Below are 13,253 nucleotides of genomic sequence, written 5' to 3'. Positions count from 1 at the left end.
TAAGCAGCTGGTACTGGGTGAGGGTGCTTATCTACTTACATGACTCCAGCCACTGCTGCTGGGGTCCTCCTTTATTCTTAAATTTATCCAGTTCCTGCCCTTTGACTTCATCTCTAGTTTTCAGTCCTAGATTCAACTATTGTCCCTATCAGCGGATTGTACTTCTCAATTTTACTTCTCCAAGTTTTCTGTCCTGTATATCTGGGTTTGGACATTTCCTCTGCCTCCATTTACTTCAGGCCAATCATTAGAAGCCCACCTTAACTCTGACTCTAGTAGATCAGTCAAAGACAGGATTGTGCACATATGAAGACCTTATAAATAAATAACTTTTAAAAATGAACAAGATAAAGTGTTTAGTGCAAAAGACCATGGTGTGCTGGAGCTAACTAGCACTGGCTCGTGAGAACTAACTGTTAGGTTTTTAGGAATTTTGCAAGTCAGTTGTTAAACACAGTCATTATTGAAAATTATGTTATTTATACTTGTAGTTAAATAAATTATATTAAAATAAAGGGAATGCATATGTAAAACTCATCACTTTGTAATTACTATTTTCTTTGCTCTTGGGGTTATCTGTATCTAATGTATCTGTATGATGGAAATGCTATATAATGGTATGTGTCATTGCACACCTCTTCCTAACTCTGTATTCAGTGATCCAGTCATGGTGAGCGTATTCACACTATGGAAATCAGCAAATGCTACAAAGAGCTTTTTTCTCCCATAGAGCCAGCTGTTAAATAGTTGACTGCACACAACTACAAGAGTGCTGGTGTCTTTCAGAAATGGTTAATAAAGACAAAAGCATGGGGTAGGGAGAATATTTGTAGTTACTTCCCCGGAATCCATTCTCATACTGCCCCCTTCCTAAATAAGACATTAAATTTTTCATCCATGTAGTTTGCATGGTACCTTGCCTTCAGCTGCAGAACAGGGTCCTTTTTCATTTGTTGCCTCAAGCACAGTGGCCAATCCCAAACCTCTGACTACAGTCAGCCTGGTTCAAGGATGAATTAATGGTCCAAATCAAACCAACATGGCCACTGAGGCTGATTTGAAGGACCTGCCATTCATAACCTTTCATTCCTACTACATAGGAACAAGGACGTTTGTAGCTGCAAAAGACACTTGTAGCTATCCTGGAACCACAAATGAAAAAGACTACCCAAGAATGAATTTAAGCTGAGGAAGTAGAACCAAAAAACAGTGAGAGAGAAACTAGATTCTAGACCAGGTGCAGACTGAAAATCTAATTATAGACTTTCTGTCAGTCAGTGAATTCCTTTTTGACTTCAGTGTGATTGAGTTAGACTTTCAGTTACTTGTACCAAAGTGATGCCTTCCTGATACATGACATGGAGTTTATATCTTTAGATGAGATAATTGTAGGAACAAGTAAATACTTTTAGCCGTTCGTATCATGGTTGTTTGTGTGTATATCCCTGACTCTTCACCAAAGAGCAAACTCTTTGTAGGCTGAAACTTCTTACTGCACATCTTTGTATCTACAGCTAACTTAACACTGTGCCCTGCATAAAGTAGGGGGCACGTAGTAATAAGTGCTTAATTTAGGTTTGCTTAATTGAATCGGTTCGTAAGTCAGGGAGGGATTGTGCAAGAAGTGGAGTGAATCCGAGTAAATTCCTCTTCCCTTCTTTGGCCAAGCAGCCAATTTGAATCCATCTGTTGTCATTTGTGAATGTCCCAGGAAAAAAAGAATGAAGTAATATGCCTCTTGAGTCCAACAGTCCAGTCTCTCCATGGAGAAGGTGGTAGTTCTCTGCTGGAATGCAGTGAAAATAAGTCATCATCTTTTTGGTTAGCACAATCGCTAAGAAAACTCCTTTTGTCCGTGTTTTCATGATGTCAAATATCTGGATAAGAATTAAATGTGCAGTCAACATGTCTTGCAAAATCTATGCATGTGGCACCACAGTGACAAAATATCCAGTTATTTAACCAGACTTCTCGTCTAGCCACAAGTCTGGGTTGTTTATGTCACAAAGTGATGGTAACAAGTATGACAATCCCAGAACTCTATGGCACTGTAGCTCTGAATGACACCAGTCCCTTATGACTTGGAGAGGAAGATAAGTACAAACACAGGCAGATCACATGAGTATTTCGGCTACATTTCAAGGCCGAAAGGAAATAACTATGAAAACAGGAATTCTGCCTCCACTTTCCCATCCTTTCCCTGTGTTTTCTCCAACCCTCTCACTGTCAACATGCAATGTATCTTCTTTATTTATATTAGTTTAATTTTCTCTCAATTTCCTAGAATGTAAGCTCCAAGAGGGCAAGTATCCATCTCCACTTTTTCCACAGCTCTGGTAGCAGTCTCTAAAATAGACTCTAGCATATAGTAAATGCTCAGTAAACATTTCTTGGACAAATGAGTTGGCCCGATGGATGGCAAGTTGCTAATTAACTCATAGATCAGAAACTAAAAAGGCCTGGTAAAAAAACAAAAAACTTTGTTTTTCTAAATTAAATGAAAAGACCCTGTGCTGGCCCCACCACAGTCTAACTTTGTGATGACAAACAATTTGTTTCTCATCGTGTCCCTTGGTTTCTCCAGATAATAGTCCCAGCCCTACATTCTTCAAAAACTCTTAAGTATCTCAAAAGAGACAATAGCTGCAAAGGTGTCAGGCTAAAGATGCATTGCCGAAGCTTAGCACGGATGGTTTTTCATAGGATTAAACAATTATCTCAGTTGTCCACTTACTTATTAAACTGGCAAAATTCCATTTTCAGCTTTTGTTCCTGTACATACCAGCAACCATGCATTAATTAGTTTTCTATATTGCTATTGCTTTCAATGTATTGTTATTAACATTTTTTAATTAACTAACCATTTCCAAACAAAACTGTCATGTCTTACACTGCAAATTTGCCTTCGAAGTCACAAACTTTTTAATGATAAATTTTTAATGATAAAAATAGACATACTTAAAAAATCCAGTCGAACTTATACTTACTTCAAATGTGAAGTAGTATTTCTCCAGGGTAATCACTCTTCCCTCCAGTATGTTAATAGCAGATCAGCCTTTCTGTTGTGAGCATTCTGTTTACCCTGTTCTTATTTTCTCCTTCAAGCTAAATTCTATTTTGCAAGGTCCCCCTTCCAGTCTTAAAAAAAAAGATCCTGTACCTTTAATAGCAGAGACCTGGTGAGAGGTTTCTTTCCAAACTTGTTCCCTGGCTTCCAAGTGACGAAACCAGCTGTAATTTGAGAGCGGAGAGATCCTCAGGATATCATTAGCCAAAGGAAAAGCTCCACATTCCCACCCAGTCCAGAAGTTGAAATCGTATCAGAGGGCAAGAGCCTCTCTCTCCAGCTACAGGCTCCATCTCTCAGGAGCAAGGGGGAACTCCGACAGTGAGTGGGGCAACCGAACCCTGGAGGAGGGGTTTCCTCTCCTGCCGGTGATCCAGCCGCCGTCGCCGCCGCCGCCGCCGCCGCCGCCGCCGCCGCGACCAAAGAGCAGGCTGAGTTCCAGCCCGGAGCGCAGGAGCCAGAGCCTGGGTGCATCCTGCGCTGTGTGGCCGTGCTACCCAGGCGCCGGTGACACAGCCACATGAAGCCTGCTGGGGAGGGGGGGCCAGGGTGCAGCAAGCCGGCAGGGACTGAAGCTGTCGCCGTCTTGGGGAGGCACTGACTCCCGGGGGGACCCCCTTCTTCGTGCCTGGGCGAACGGTCTTCTCCAGGGGTCCCCGGTCATCCTGATTCTCCAGGATGGTGTTCCTGAAGTTCCTCTGGATAGGTTTCTTCTGCCGCCTGTGTCAGGGCTACTTCGATGGCCCTCTCTACCCGGAGATGTCCAATGGGACTCTGCATCACTACTTCGTGCCCGACGGGGACTATGAAGAGAATGATGACCCTGAGAAGTGCCAGTTGCTGTTCAGGGTGAGTGACCACCGGCGCTGCTCCCAGGGGGAGGGGAGCCAGGCCAGCAGTCTGCTGAGCCTCACCCTCCGGGAAGAGTTCACCGTGCTGGGCCGCCAAGTGGAGGATGCTGGGCGTGTCCTGGAGGGCATCAGTAAGAGCATCTCCTACGACTTGGACGGGGAAGAGAGCTATGGCAAGTACCTGCGGCGGGAGTCCCACCAGATCGGGGATGCCTACTCCAACTCGGACAAGTCTCTCACTGAGCTGGAAAGCAAGTTTAAGCAGGGCCAGGAACAGGACAGCAGGCAAGAGAGCAGGCTCAACGAGGACTTCTTGGGGATGCTGGTCCACACCAGGTCCCTGTTGAAGGAAACGCTTGACATCTCCGTGGGGCTCAGGGACAAATACGAGCTGCTCGCCCTCACCATCAGGAGCCATGGGACCCGGCTAGGTCGGCTGAAAAATGATTATCTTAAAGTGTAGGGGAAAGGGCACACTGGCAGGGAGAGGGCATCAAGTCAGCCTGGTTGTGGAGGGTGGGGGCAAAAGACAGGGTTATCATTTCCCTTATACTTCTTATTTTTTGTATCTGGATTTGCACTTGGAGAATGATCTGAAGTGAACTTTAAAGGAAATAAGTGAGAATCGAGTTGTTTCGTTTCTGTACATTATTTATGGGATTGCTATTGATTTGTTACTTGGAAAGAACAACTTATGGCCATGCCTCCTGCCTTCCCTAGAGGACTTTATAACTCTGCAGAGACACCTGTTTCAGCCACGTCTAGAAGGACACAGTTTATGCAGTAGGGAGCGATCACATTTCCCCACCCTGGAGATTATGGGAAAATACTCTGAGAGGATAGTGCAGAGTTCCCTTTCACCTTCAGCCTTGGCTCTTGGGCTCTGAAAGTTGTCAGTTGTCTGTTTTTCAGATGAGGTCCCAGGTGCCGCTCAGCCTGCCTGCCAGCCAGCAGATGGAAGTCGCCAGTTTCTTCTTCTCCTTTTCTCTCTTATTTATTAACCATGGTCTCCAAAGTTTTGTTTTTAGTTTTGGGGGTTTTTTGTTTGTTTTTCAGGTTTTGTTGTTTTTTGTGTTTTTTTTTTTTTTTGTAAGAGTATTGCCTAGAAACTACATGCAAATCGTCCTTTGCAGGGAGATGTCCAAGGTGCCTCTGTGAGTGTAAGTTGAAGTGGCCACATTTAAGAAGTCCAAGCTTTGTGGGGGGTACACACTCATGTTGCTAAGCTGATTTGTTGTGTCTCTCATTGTATGCCCGTGTCCTCAGAGCTGCAGTCCATTACAAAAAAATAGATAGATTGAACACAACCCTGAATGCCGATGATGTAGGTTACCAATGTATTCGTTCTGGGTTTGGGGGTTTTGCTTCTGTTTGCGTATTGGAAACTTGTACTTCAAGTAGGGGGGATTCTAATTTTAATAACTCCTTCACTAAGTTTTATTATTCAGCCAATAAATATGTTCTCATATAATACTGGCTTATTTTCTAATTGATATCCATAACTTTCATATTGCAAAGAGAAGTAGAGTGCAAGAGGAAAGAGAAGGGTGGTATTTAAGCCAGTTTACTCAGAGTATATAATAAAGAAGGCAGAGGGATGGCTATGTATTTGGCAATCCTCTCTTCCTTGGCCACCCTTATCATCCTCAAAAGAAAAAATCTAGGTCTTGCCAGAAGTTGATCTCTGCTGGTCTGCCTAAAAACTCCATTTTCTCCAGTTTTTCCCATAGAAACAACTGGAAAATCTTATGACAAGGCTTGTTAAGTTATATGCTCTCATAATGCAGACGGAGTGTTCCATTCTAAGTTATAGGAACTATAATGATGTTTAATAATTTTGAAGCCAGGTCTATGTTATTGACTAATGATTTCAAAAGGTAAAAATGCACTTTATTTCATGTCTTCCCCCAGCCCCTCACTCTCACCTTAAATATATTTTTCTTTCACACACACACACACACACACACACACATACACAGAGGAAAATAAATAAATGTTCATAATCTATTCTTCAACAGTGAAGCATTTTTTCTCCCCCATGCATGAAGAATCTAGTTTTCTATTTTTTTTTAAAGATTTTATTTATTTATTTGAGAGAGCGAGAGAGAGAGAGAGCACATGAGAGGGGGGAGGGTCAGAGGGAGAAGCAGACTCCCTGCTGAGCAGGGAGCCCGATGCGGGACTCGATCCCGGGACTCCAGGATCATGACCTGAGCCGAAGGCAGTCGCTTAACCAACTGAGCCACCCAGGCGCCCAGAATCTAGTTTTCTATTCCTATGATGTGTCCAATATATCCTCCTATTACTGTAGGGAAAACTGAGGCACAGAAAGTGGCTGACCCTTGTTGTAACAGCTCCTGGTCTCTTATAGTACAGAACTTTCCCACATTGCCTCTTGCAAGGATGCTGAGGCCCAAACCTTTGCATAAACCTCATTGTTTAAAATATAAAAGAACAACACATGGAATAATACTTAAAATAATTGTTTGTAATTTCTTAGCTGCCTCTATACGGGTGTGTGAGGGGAAGGTAAATGATTGTTGAAAAGGGTTTCCTTCTTTATTCCATGAAAGATGAGGGAAAAACAGCAGAGGCAAAGGAGATGATATTTGGCACTTAAATGATTGTAGTTTGTAGTCAACACTTAATATCTCAAAACTTTCCTATCACTCACTTCACAGGATTCAAGTCTAATCCATGGACATATTAAATGTCACCTCTTCAATTTTCCCATCTGTAATAGGAGAATATTAAGCACATGACACAGTTAGAAAACTGGCTTCCCTGTGCATGCTAATTTCAATCAATCCATAACAGCTGCATACACTATTAGGCTAGGAAGGATTTATAAGGCACCTTTTAAAGATGTAAAGAGGGCTGTCCCCAGTTAGAGATCCTTCCATGGGTGCAGAAAGAGGAGCAGTGGTATATCTGCTACAAATTTGAAAACCCTGAAACAGATTATGTATGAGGTTCTTTCTAGGGCAAACATTCTATGAGTCCTGCAAAACCAGAATGAAATTATCTGACTTTGAATCATCCATTCAAGACTAGATGTACAGCCAGTAAGCCCATAGAGTCTTATGTAAATGGCCCTAGAGGGCAAGTGAGAATTTCCAAGTGGGGGTAGTGAGCTGTCCTAGATACCAATCCAGAGGCTAACATCACAAGGCTTTTCCAAATCCTCTTATGGGGGGAAACAGACTCACTCAGTTCTTTCCTCCCCACTTCCTTGTTATGCTTATTGGGAACTCCTTGCTTGCCAGGTGACAAATTCTTTTCAATAGTGCTTCTTTATTTCTCAGACCATGAAATAATATTTTGAGACTCTGAAGAAAACTACATACTTTCTTCCCTGAGAAATCTGACAAAAATATCCATACATTTTAGGATACGCATTATTTTTATTAATACCGATCACTTAACATGCATCTGGTATGGAGTTAGGTTGTGGGTAATTCTGCGATATCGCAAAGCTTTGGGACTTAATCTAACTAACAGTTTTAAAAAGCCTCTTGGAGTTTTATTTGAGTAAGAGACATTTTTGTTATTGTTATAATTTTCAGTTAGTTCTTTTTTTTTTAAAGATTTTATTTATTTGTTTGAAAGAGAGTGAGAGAGAGGGAGAGAGAGCGAGCACAAGCCAGGGGTGGGGGAAGAAGCAGAAGGAGAAGTAGACTCTCCACTGAACCCAGAGCCCGATGCAGGGCTTGATGCAGGGCTCCATCCCAGGACCCTGGGATCATGACCTGAGCCGAAGGCAGATATTTAACCGACTGAGCCACCCAGGCACCCTAAGTTTCAATTAGTTATAACAACAAAGCAGCTAACTTTTTTGAGAAATCAGGGCCTGTGCTAAGAACTTTGCCTGAATTACTTTGCCTTAATTCTAGCAACAAACTGTGTGAGGAAAGTATCATAGAAAAGGAATTATTCCATGCCAAGTGCTTCAAACAGTACCTGACACAGAGTGAATTCTCAATAAATGTTAGTTATTATTATGATTAGTTTGGTAACTGAGGCCCAGAAAGCCTAGGGAATTTTCCCAAGGTGAGAACTGTGTGATGTCTTAAATACTTCACTATATTCTCCCTTTTAAAATTGATGGTTATCTAGTGGAGTATAGATCAAATTAAAGAAGACTGTGGCAGGTAGGGGTCCCCTGGGGCCACCAGCTGTCTACTGCAAATATTGTCCCTATAGATCTGTCAACTGACTTCCTACAGCAATTCAGATGTCTGATCTCTGTCCATCAGAAGCTGAGTGGCTCCTGTGTTTACCGAATTTCTTGCTGAGTCTTTCTCTGTGTGATGCATTGTTAAATACCACTACTCCTCACTCTCCCAATTTGACCATGTGAAAATTTCCGTATACCTACTTTGAAACATTCCATAGGTATCTGTCTATCTAGAGTCTGTTGATAAAGGACACCAGGCCATGTTAGCCTCTGCAACCACCAAAGCCACACTCCTAGAAGCCGGCAGAAGCCTGCTGGTGTAGGTATGTTATGAAAGGCAGCACGGAGAGGCTGTTCCATAGTTCACATAGTTTTCATTGCCTTTTAAATTCTTGTTTACAACTCTAAGGAAATAGGCTCAAAGCTTTCTGAAAGAAGCTTTGAAACTTAGATTATAAACTATTTTAGCAAGTAATATAAACATCCATGAAAACCACCAAAGATATGAAATCACTCTAAATGGGTTGTATGCTCAAATTTCCTTGGGACATTTTTCAGAGGATCATATTAAAATCTTCTTGATAAGAAACAATAATCGGTTGTGAAATATAAATGCTAACTGTGGTTTATCAGTTTTTCATATAAAATCAGTGTTTTCATAAAAAACAACTGGAGACATAAGTCTTGGTTAGAAATAGAATACAGAAATGCATAACAATAATTCACTGATATAGAGAATGAGATTCTGTGAATCATCTCAGCAATTTTGGAATTGGGGTTATCCTTAGGAATAATATCTCCAGAGTCAAGATCCCAATGGGTATGTCATTCATCCAACATTTTTAAGGAGCCCGCATATGAGGTACCCACGATAGAAAATGGCATCTAGACACATGAGAAAAAGGACACCTAGACAAAGAATCAGAGCATCATGTGGGATTGGCAAAGTACAAGCTTCTATGGGAGACTAGCAAGAATCTAAACTAGAATTGTTTGGGAAATGTAAAGCAGTATACATAAAATAAGGATTTGGTATAATCACACGTTTAAGAGATGCAAGGGTTTCGTCGCTGCTTGTGTTATTGTTGTTCTGCTTTTAAATTTTAACATTTTTTTCCAACTACGTAAGCCATAGCTGTTATATTCTAATAACATGTAAACAGCAAAACACAAAGAAAACAAAATCATTCATAGTCTCAAACTCCCCCAGCATACACCTACTATTTGCATTTTAGTGTACTTACTCTTTTAGTATTTTTAATACAAATCTACTATGCAACTATATTTTCCTTTGTGAAAAAAATGATATCCTAGTAATACATTGTTTTGTAGCATCTGTCTATTTTAGGTATTAAATATGTTCAGTAGCATAGATCTTTTAAAAATGTTTAAATCTCCCGACAGTACTCCAGGAGGCAGAGGTTCTGGTTCTAGATCTGGCCCCACCATGTATTAGTTGTGCAGCTTTGAATAAATCCCTTAAGTGTTCTGAAATTCCATCCCTTTGTTTGCAAAATGCAAATAATAGCCGATATTTATTAAACAAGCACCACTCAAAGTATTTTTGGTGCATTATCTGATATAATCCTCCCAGAGTTATAGTCCAGGTAGATGTTATATTTTCTGAACTTTTTGGATAAAGAGACTGAGACACAAAGAGTAAGTTAAGTGACTTACCTAAGGTCTCACAGCCAGACAGAAACGGATTCAAGATTCCAGTGCAGGTGGTCTATCTCCTCTACCACCCTACTAACCACTAATGATGCTTTTCCTTTCTGAAGGCAGGAGACACAAGATTTCTTAATTCCCTACCTATTCTAAATGGCCTATGAAACGAACATTTTCCTTATATGATTTCTTTAATTGAAAAAAATGCAAACCCAATTTCTCTCAAAGAACTTAATTCTCTGCTTGATTTTACATTGGGTAAAGAATCTCCTTACACATGTGTGTGGCTCCATGATTCTTTGCCTAAGAGCAACCAGCTTCTTGCTAAATCTTATATTTTCCAAGCACTTTCACTCATACTATCACATTTGACAACACATGATTATCGATGCTGAACTAGCCAGGACAGTTCGTGGTGTTCAGCATTTGATGATGGGAGCCCAGTGTTCACATCTAGAAAAGTTACTCAGTCAGGACTGAAGCCAGATGGAAAGATTCTTTGTCCAGGCACCACTTACCTTACAGGTCTGCCTTTCATGCATCTATTCATCCATTCAAAACACATTCCCGAGTTCTTGCTTCGACAGCATGTATACTAAAAATGGAACAAAATACAGTCATTGAATGCCTACTAGGTATCAGGCCCTGCTCAGGATACAGCAATCAGACAAAATCCATGCTCTCCTTGATCTTATATTGAAACATGAAAGTTTAATGACTCATTAGGTCTCCTCCAGTGGGGTGATAACAAATAAATGAAAAAATATATATAATGGGATATTAGGCAGTGTTATGTACTATTTTAGTTAAGATGGTTAAGGAAGACCTCACTGGGTAAGTGAGAGATATTAAAACAGAGCCTTAAACATTGAGTAGAAGACCAAGAAAGTAAATGTTAGAGGAAAGAGCATTTCTGGTAAAAGAATAGTAAGTACAAAGTCCTTCAGGCAAAGATAATTTTAAGTTTGAAAAGGCAGTGGCGGGGGGCGGCGAACAATGGGCTTAGAGCAGAGCAAATCAAAGAAAGAATTAGAGAATTGAAGTCAGAGAGGAGATCCGGGCTAGGTAATATAGGAACTAGATGGCCATCAAAAGAAATTTGGATATAATTCTAATTCTAATGCACTGGAGCTCTAAGGAGAAGATATATTTGGATACTAACCAATATATTTTATATAATATATGTAACGAATATATTTGAGTACTAATGAATAATATTTGGATATTATTCAAATTTCAATGATCTCATTTCCATTTGCATTTCAAACACCAGAGGTCTAAGGAGAGAAGTGATTTGTTCTGATTTACCGAAAAAAATACTCTGGGAAAGATTATCTGTACGGAAGCAAGAATGGAAGCAGGAAGGCCATGTGGTTGGGTGACTACTAGGCCACCTGATGAGAGGATGGAGGTTTGCTCTAAGGTGGTGGTGGTGAAGGTGACAGAAATGGACTTCAATCTTCCACATGTCCCATTGTTGATTTTTGTCCCAGAAGAATGTGAGTCATTCTTCTTAATCTTCTTATGTATAATTCCAATTCCATATCTCTTGGCTCCATTTCTCCTATTCCTCCAACTTTGGATTTGACAGTACTGCCTCCCTCAGATTCTTGACTACCTTCCCCTCCCCCACCAAGGCTGTTGGATATGTGTGAATTGAATTCAGCTGCTTTCCTGATGACATCAGGAAATACGTGGACCCCAGCTGACCCCTCTGACTCAAAGTCCCACCTGGGGCCCACTAGCCCAAACCTAGTCTAACTTACTTGATGGGCTGGAAGGACACTGCTCTGAAGGTGGAGATTTGCACTCAACCACAGGAATTCCTCACATGGCTGACTAGTACACAAAAAATAACTGTGATTGAACTAAAGCTTAGATATCGATCTTCCCTTTATTAATGATCTCAAGCAGCATCATTGTACTTCTGCATTTTTCTTCACAGGCATTTTAAGTAGATAAGCTATATCTAAAGATAAAACTTTTCTCTTGAGGCTTTCTGATGACTTCAGATTTTGCATTGCCATATATTCAGTAAAGATACAGAGCATCCTATTTTGACTCTAAGAAGCATTTTCTCAGAAGGCTTGTAGATTGCACCATTTCCCATTTTTTGCTATTACACACACACACACACACAAAAACCCAAAAAACCACCAAAAAATATTTTGTGTGTCAACAGCTTGCTGTTTACAAAGAGGAACCTGACAGTTATGATTAATGAGGTAAAGCCTCCATGCTCCAAGGTTGGCAGTAATGGCATGCATTTTCCAGTTGTGAAAAGTTTCCTCCTGCAGGCAGTTAAAGAAGTGTGTTTCCTGAACGTCTTCTTTTGCTTTGATCTTTGCCCAGCGTTCATTCCAAGACCAAGCAAATGCGGGCGCTCCCCTCAACTTTCAAAATGTATGCTTTGCTGGCAGTTCCACTGAGTCAACCACTAACATTTGCCACATGATTCTACTATGAATTAAATTATAAAGAGCAGAAAACCTAGTGGGTTTGCTTTGCTCTGAATTATATTTCCACCTACTCCTCAAGTGTCAGTTTTCTCCTGCCCTGGTTTCCGCCCCCCCTCCTTGCCTTAGCCAAGCTCTTTCTCCCCGTTTCCTCCTTTGCTCTCTCTGCCCCTCTTCTTGCTGTTAGGAGCATGGAAATTAGAGGCAGAAAACTCTGTTCCCCATAATGCCTCTGTAATTTATTAACTGCAGGACCTAAGCAAATTGTGTAATTTCTGAGAGCCTCTGTTCTTTCCACTATACAGTGGGGATTGTGACACATAGTTTGCATGGTTTCTGTGAGGATTCGATGAGCCCATGTATGGAAAGGAGTTACCATAATCTTGAACAATAGCAAGTGCCACTCGACCCACAACGTTTGACCATGCATAGCTCATTGAAAATCCTCTTTTGGGAAAGGACAATCTTTTGAGAAGGGACAACCTTTTAAGTAGGTTGAAATTTGGGGTGCTTGGGTGGCTCAGTCATTAAGCGTCTGCCTTCAGCTCAGGTCATGGTCCCAGGGTCCTGGGATCGAGCCCCACATCGGGCTCCCTGCTTGGCGGGAAGCCTGCTTCTCCCTCTCCCACTCTCCCTGCTTGTGTTCCTTCTCTCGCTGTGTCTCTGTCAAATAAATAAAATCTTAAAGAAAAAAAAAAAGAAGGTTGAAATTTTTTAAAAAATGTATTTCAAATAAGCCGTGGACCTTCTATGTATGTCCCCCAAACCAGTATTGAGCTTCCTTCCGATTCTAGGCAGGCACCTCAGAAGCCAAAGATGCATCGGTTCCCATTCGTGTAAGAGTTGCTCCGATGCATGTGTTGGCACTGCAAACACTCCTCGCTATTTAGGCCAAGAGAATGAATTCTGCAGCAGGAAATAGGTTAGGAATCTTGCTGACCCTTCCTTTCCAAATGTTAACAGTGCCTTTGCTCTTTGCCTCTAGCATGAGGGGGAGGTACAAGAAACGGGAAGCTCAGCATGTAGGTGGCTAC

The 13,253-nt window shown here is 41.3% G+C and overlaps 1 protein-coding gene across 1 annotated transcript; it reads left to right on the top strand.

Annotated features, from left to right (window-relative positions):
* Positions 1 to 3,745: 3,745 nt before the first annotated feature.
* FIBIN (fin bud initiation factor homolog) lies at positions 3,746 to 4,381 on the top strand. Its single transcript, XM_028117678.2, has one exon. The coding sequence runs from the start codon at positions 3,746 to 3,748 to the stop codon at positions 4,379 to 4,381; it is 636 nt and encodes a 211-aa protein (XP_027973479.1).
* Positions 4,382 to 13,253: the final 8,872 nt, after the last annotated feature.

The sequence above is a fragment of the Eumetopias jubatus genome, unplaced genomic scaffold (assembly GCF_037043125.1).
Source record: "Eumetopias jubatus isolate StellerSeaLion01/CBP00866 unplaced genomic scaffold, mEumJub1_p1.0 scaffold_13, whole genome shotgun sequence".
Lineage (NCBI taxonomy): Eukaryota > Metazoa > Chordata > Mammalia > Carnivora > Otariidae > Eumetopias > Eumetopias jubatus.
The sequence above is the reverse complement of the archived record's forward strand: the minus strand, read 5'-3'. Positions and strand labels throughout refer to the sequence as shown.

Excerpts from the sequence above, each read along its gene's own strand:
- FIBIN (XM_028117678.2), top strand. The coding sequence starts at position 3,746 with ATGGTGTTCCTGAAGTTCCTCTGGATAGGTTTCTTCTGCCGCCTGTGT.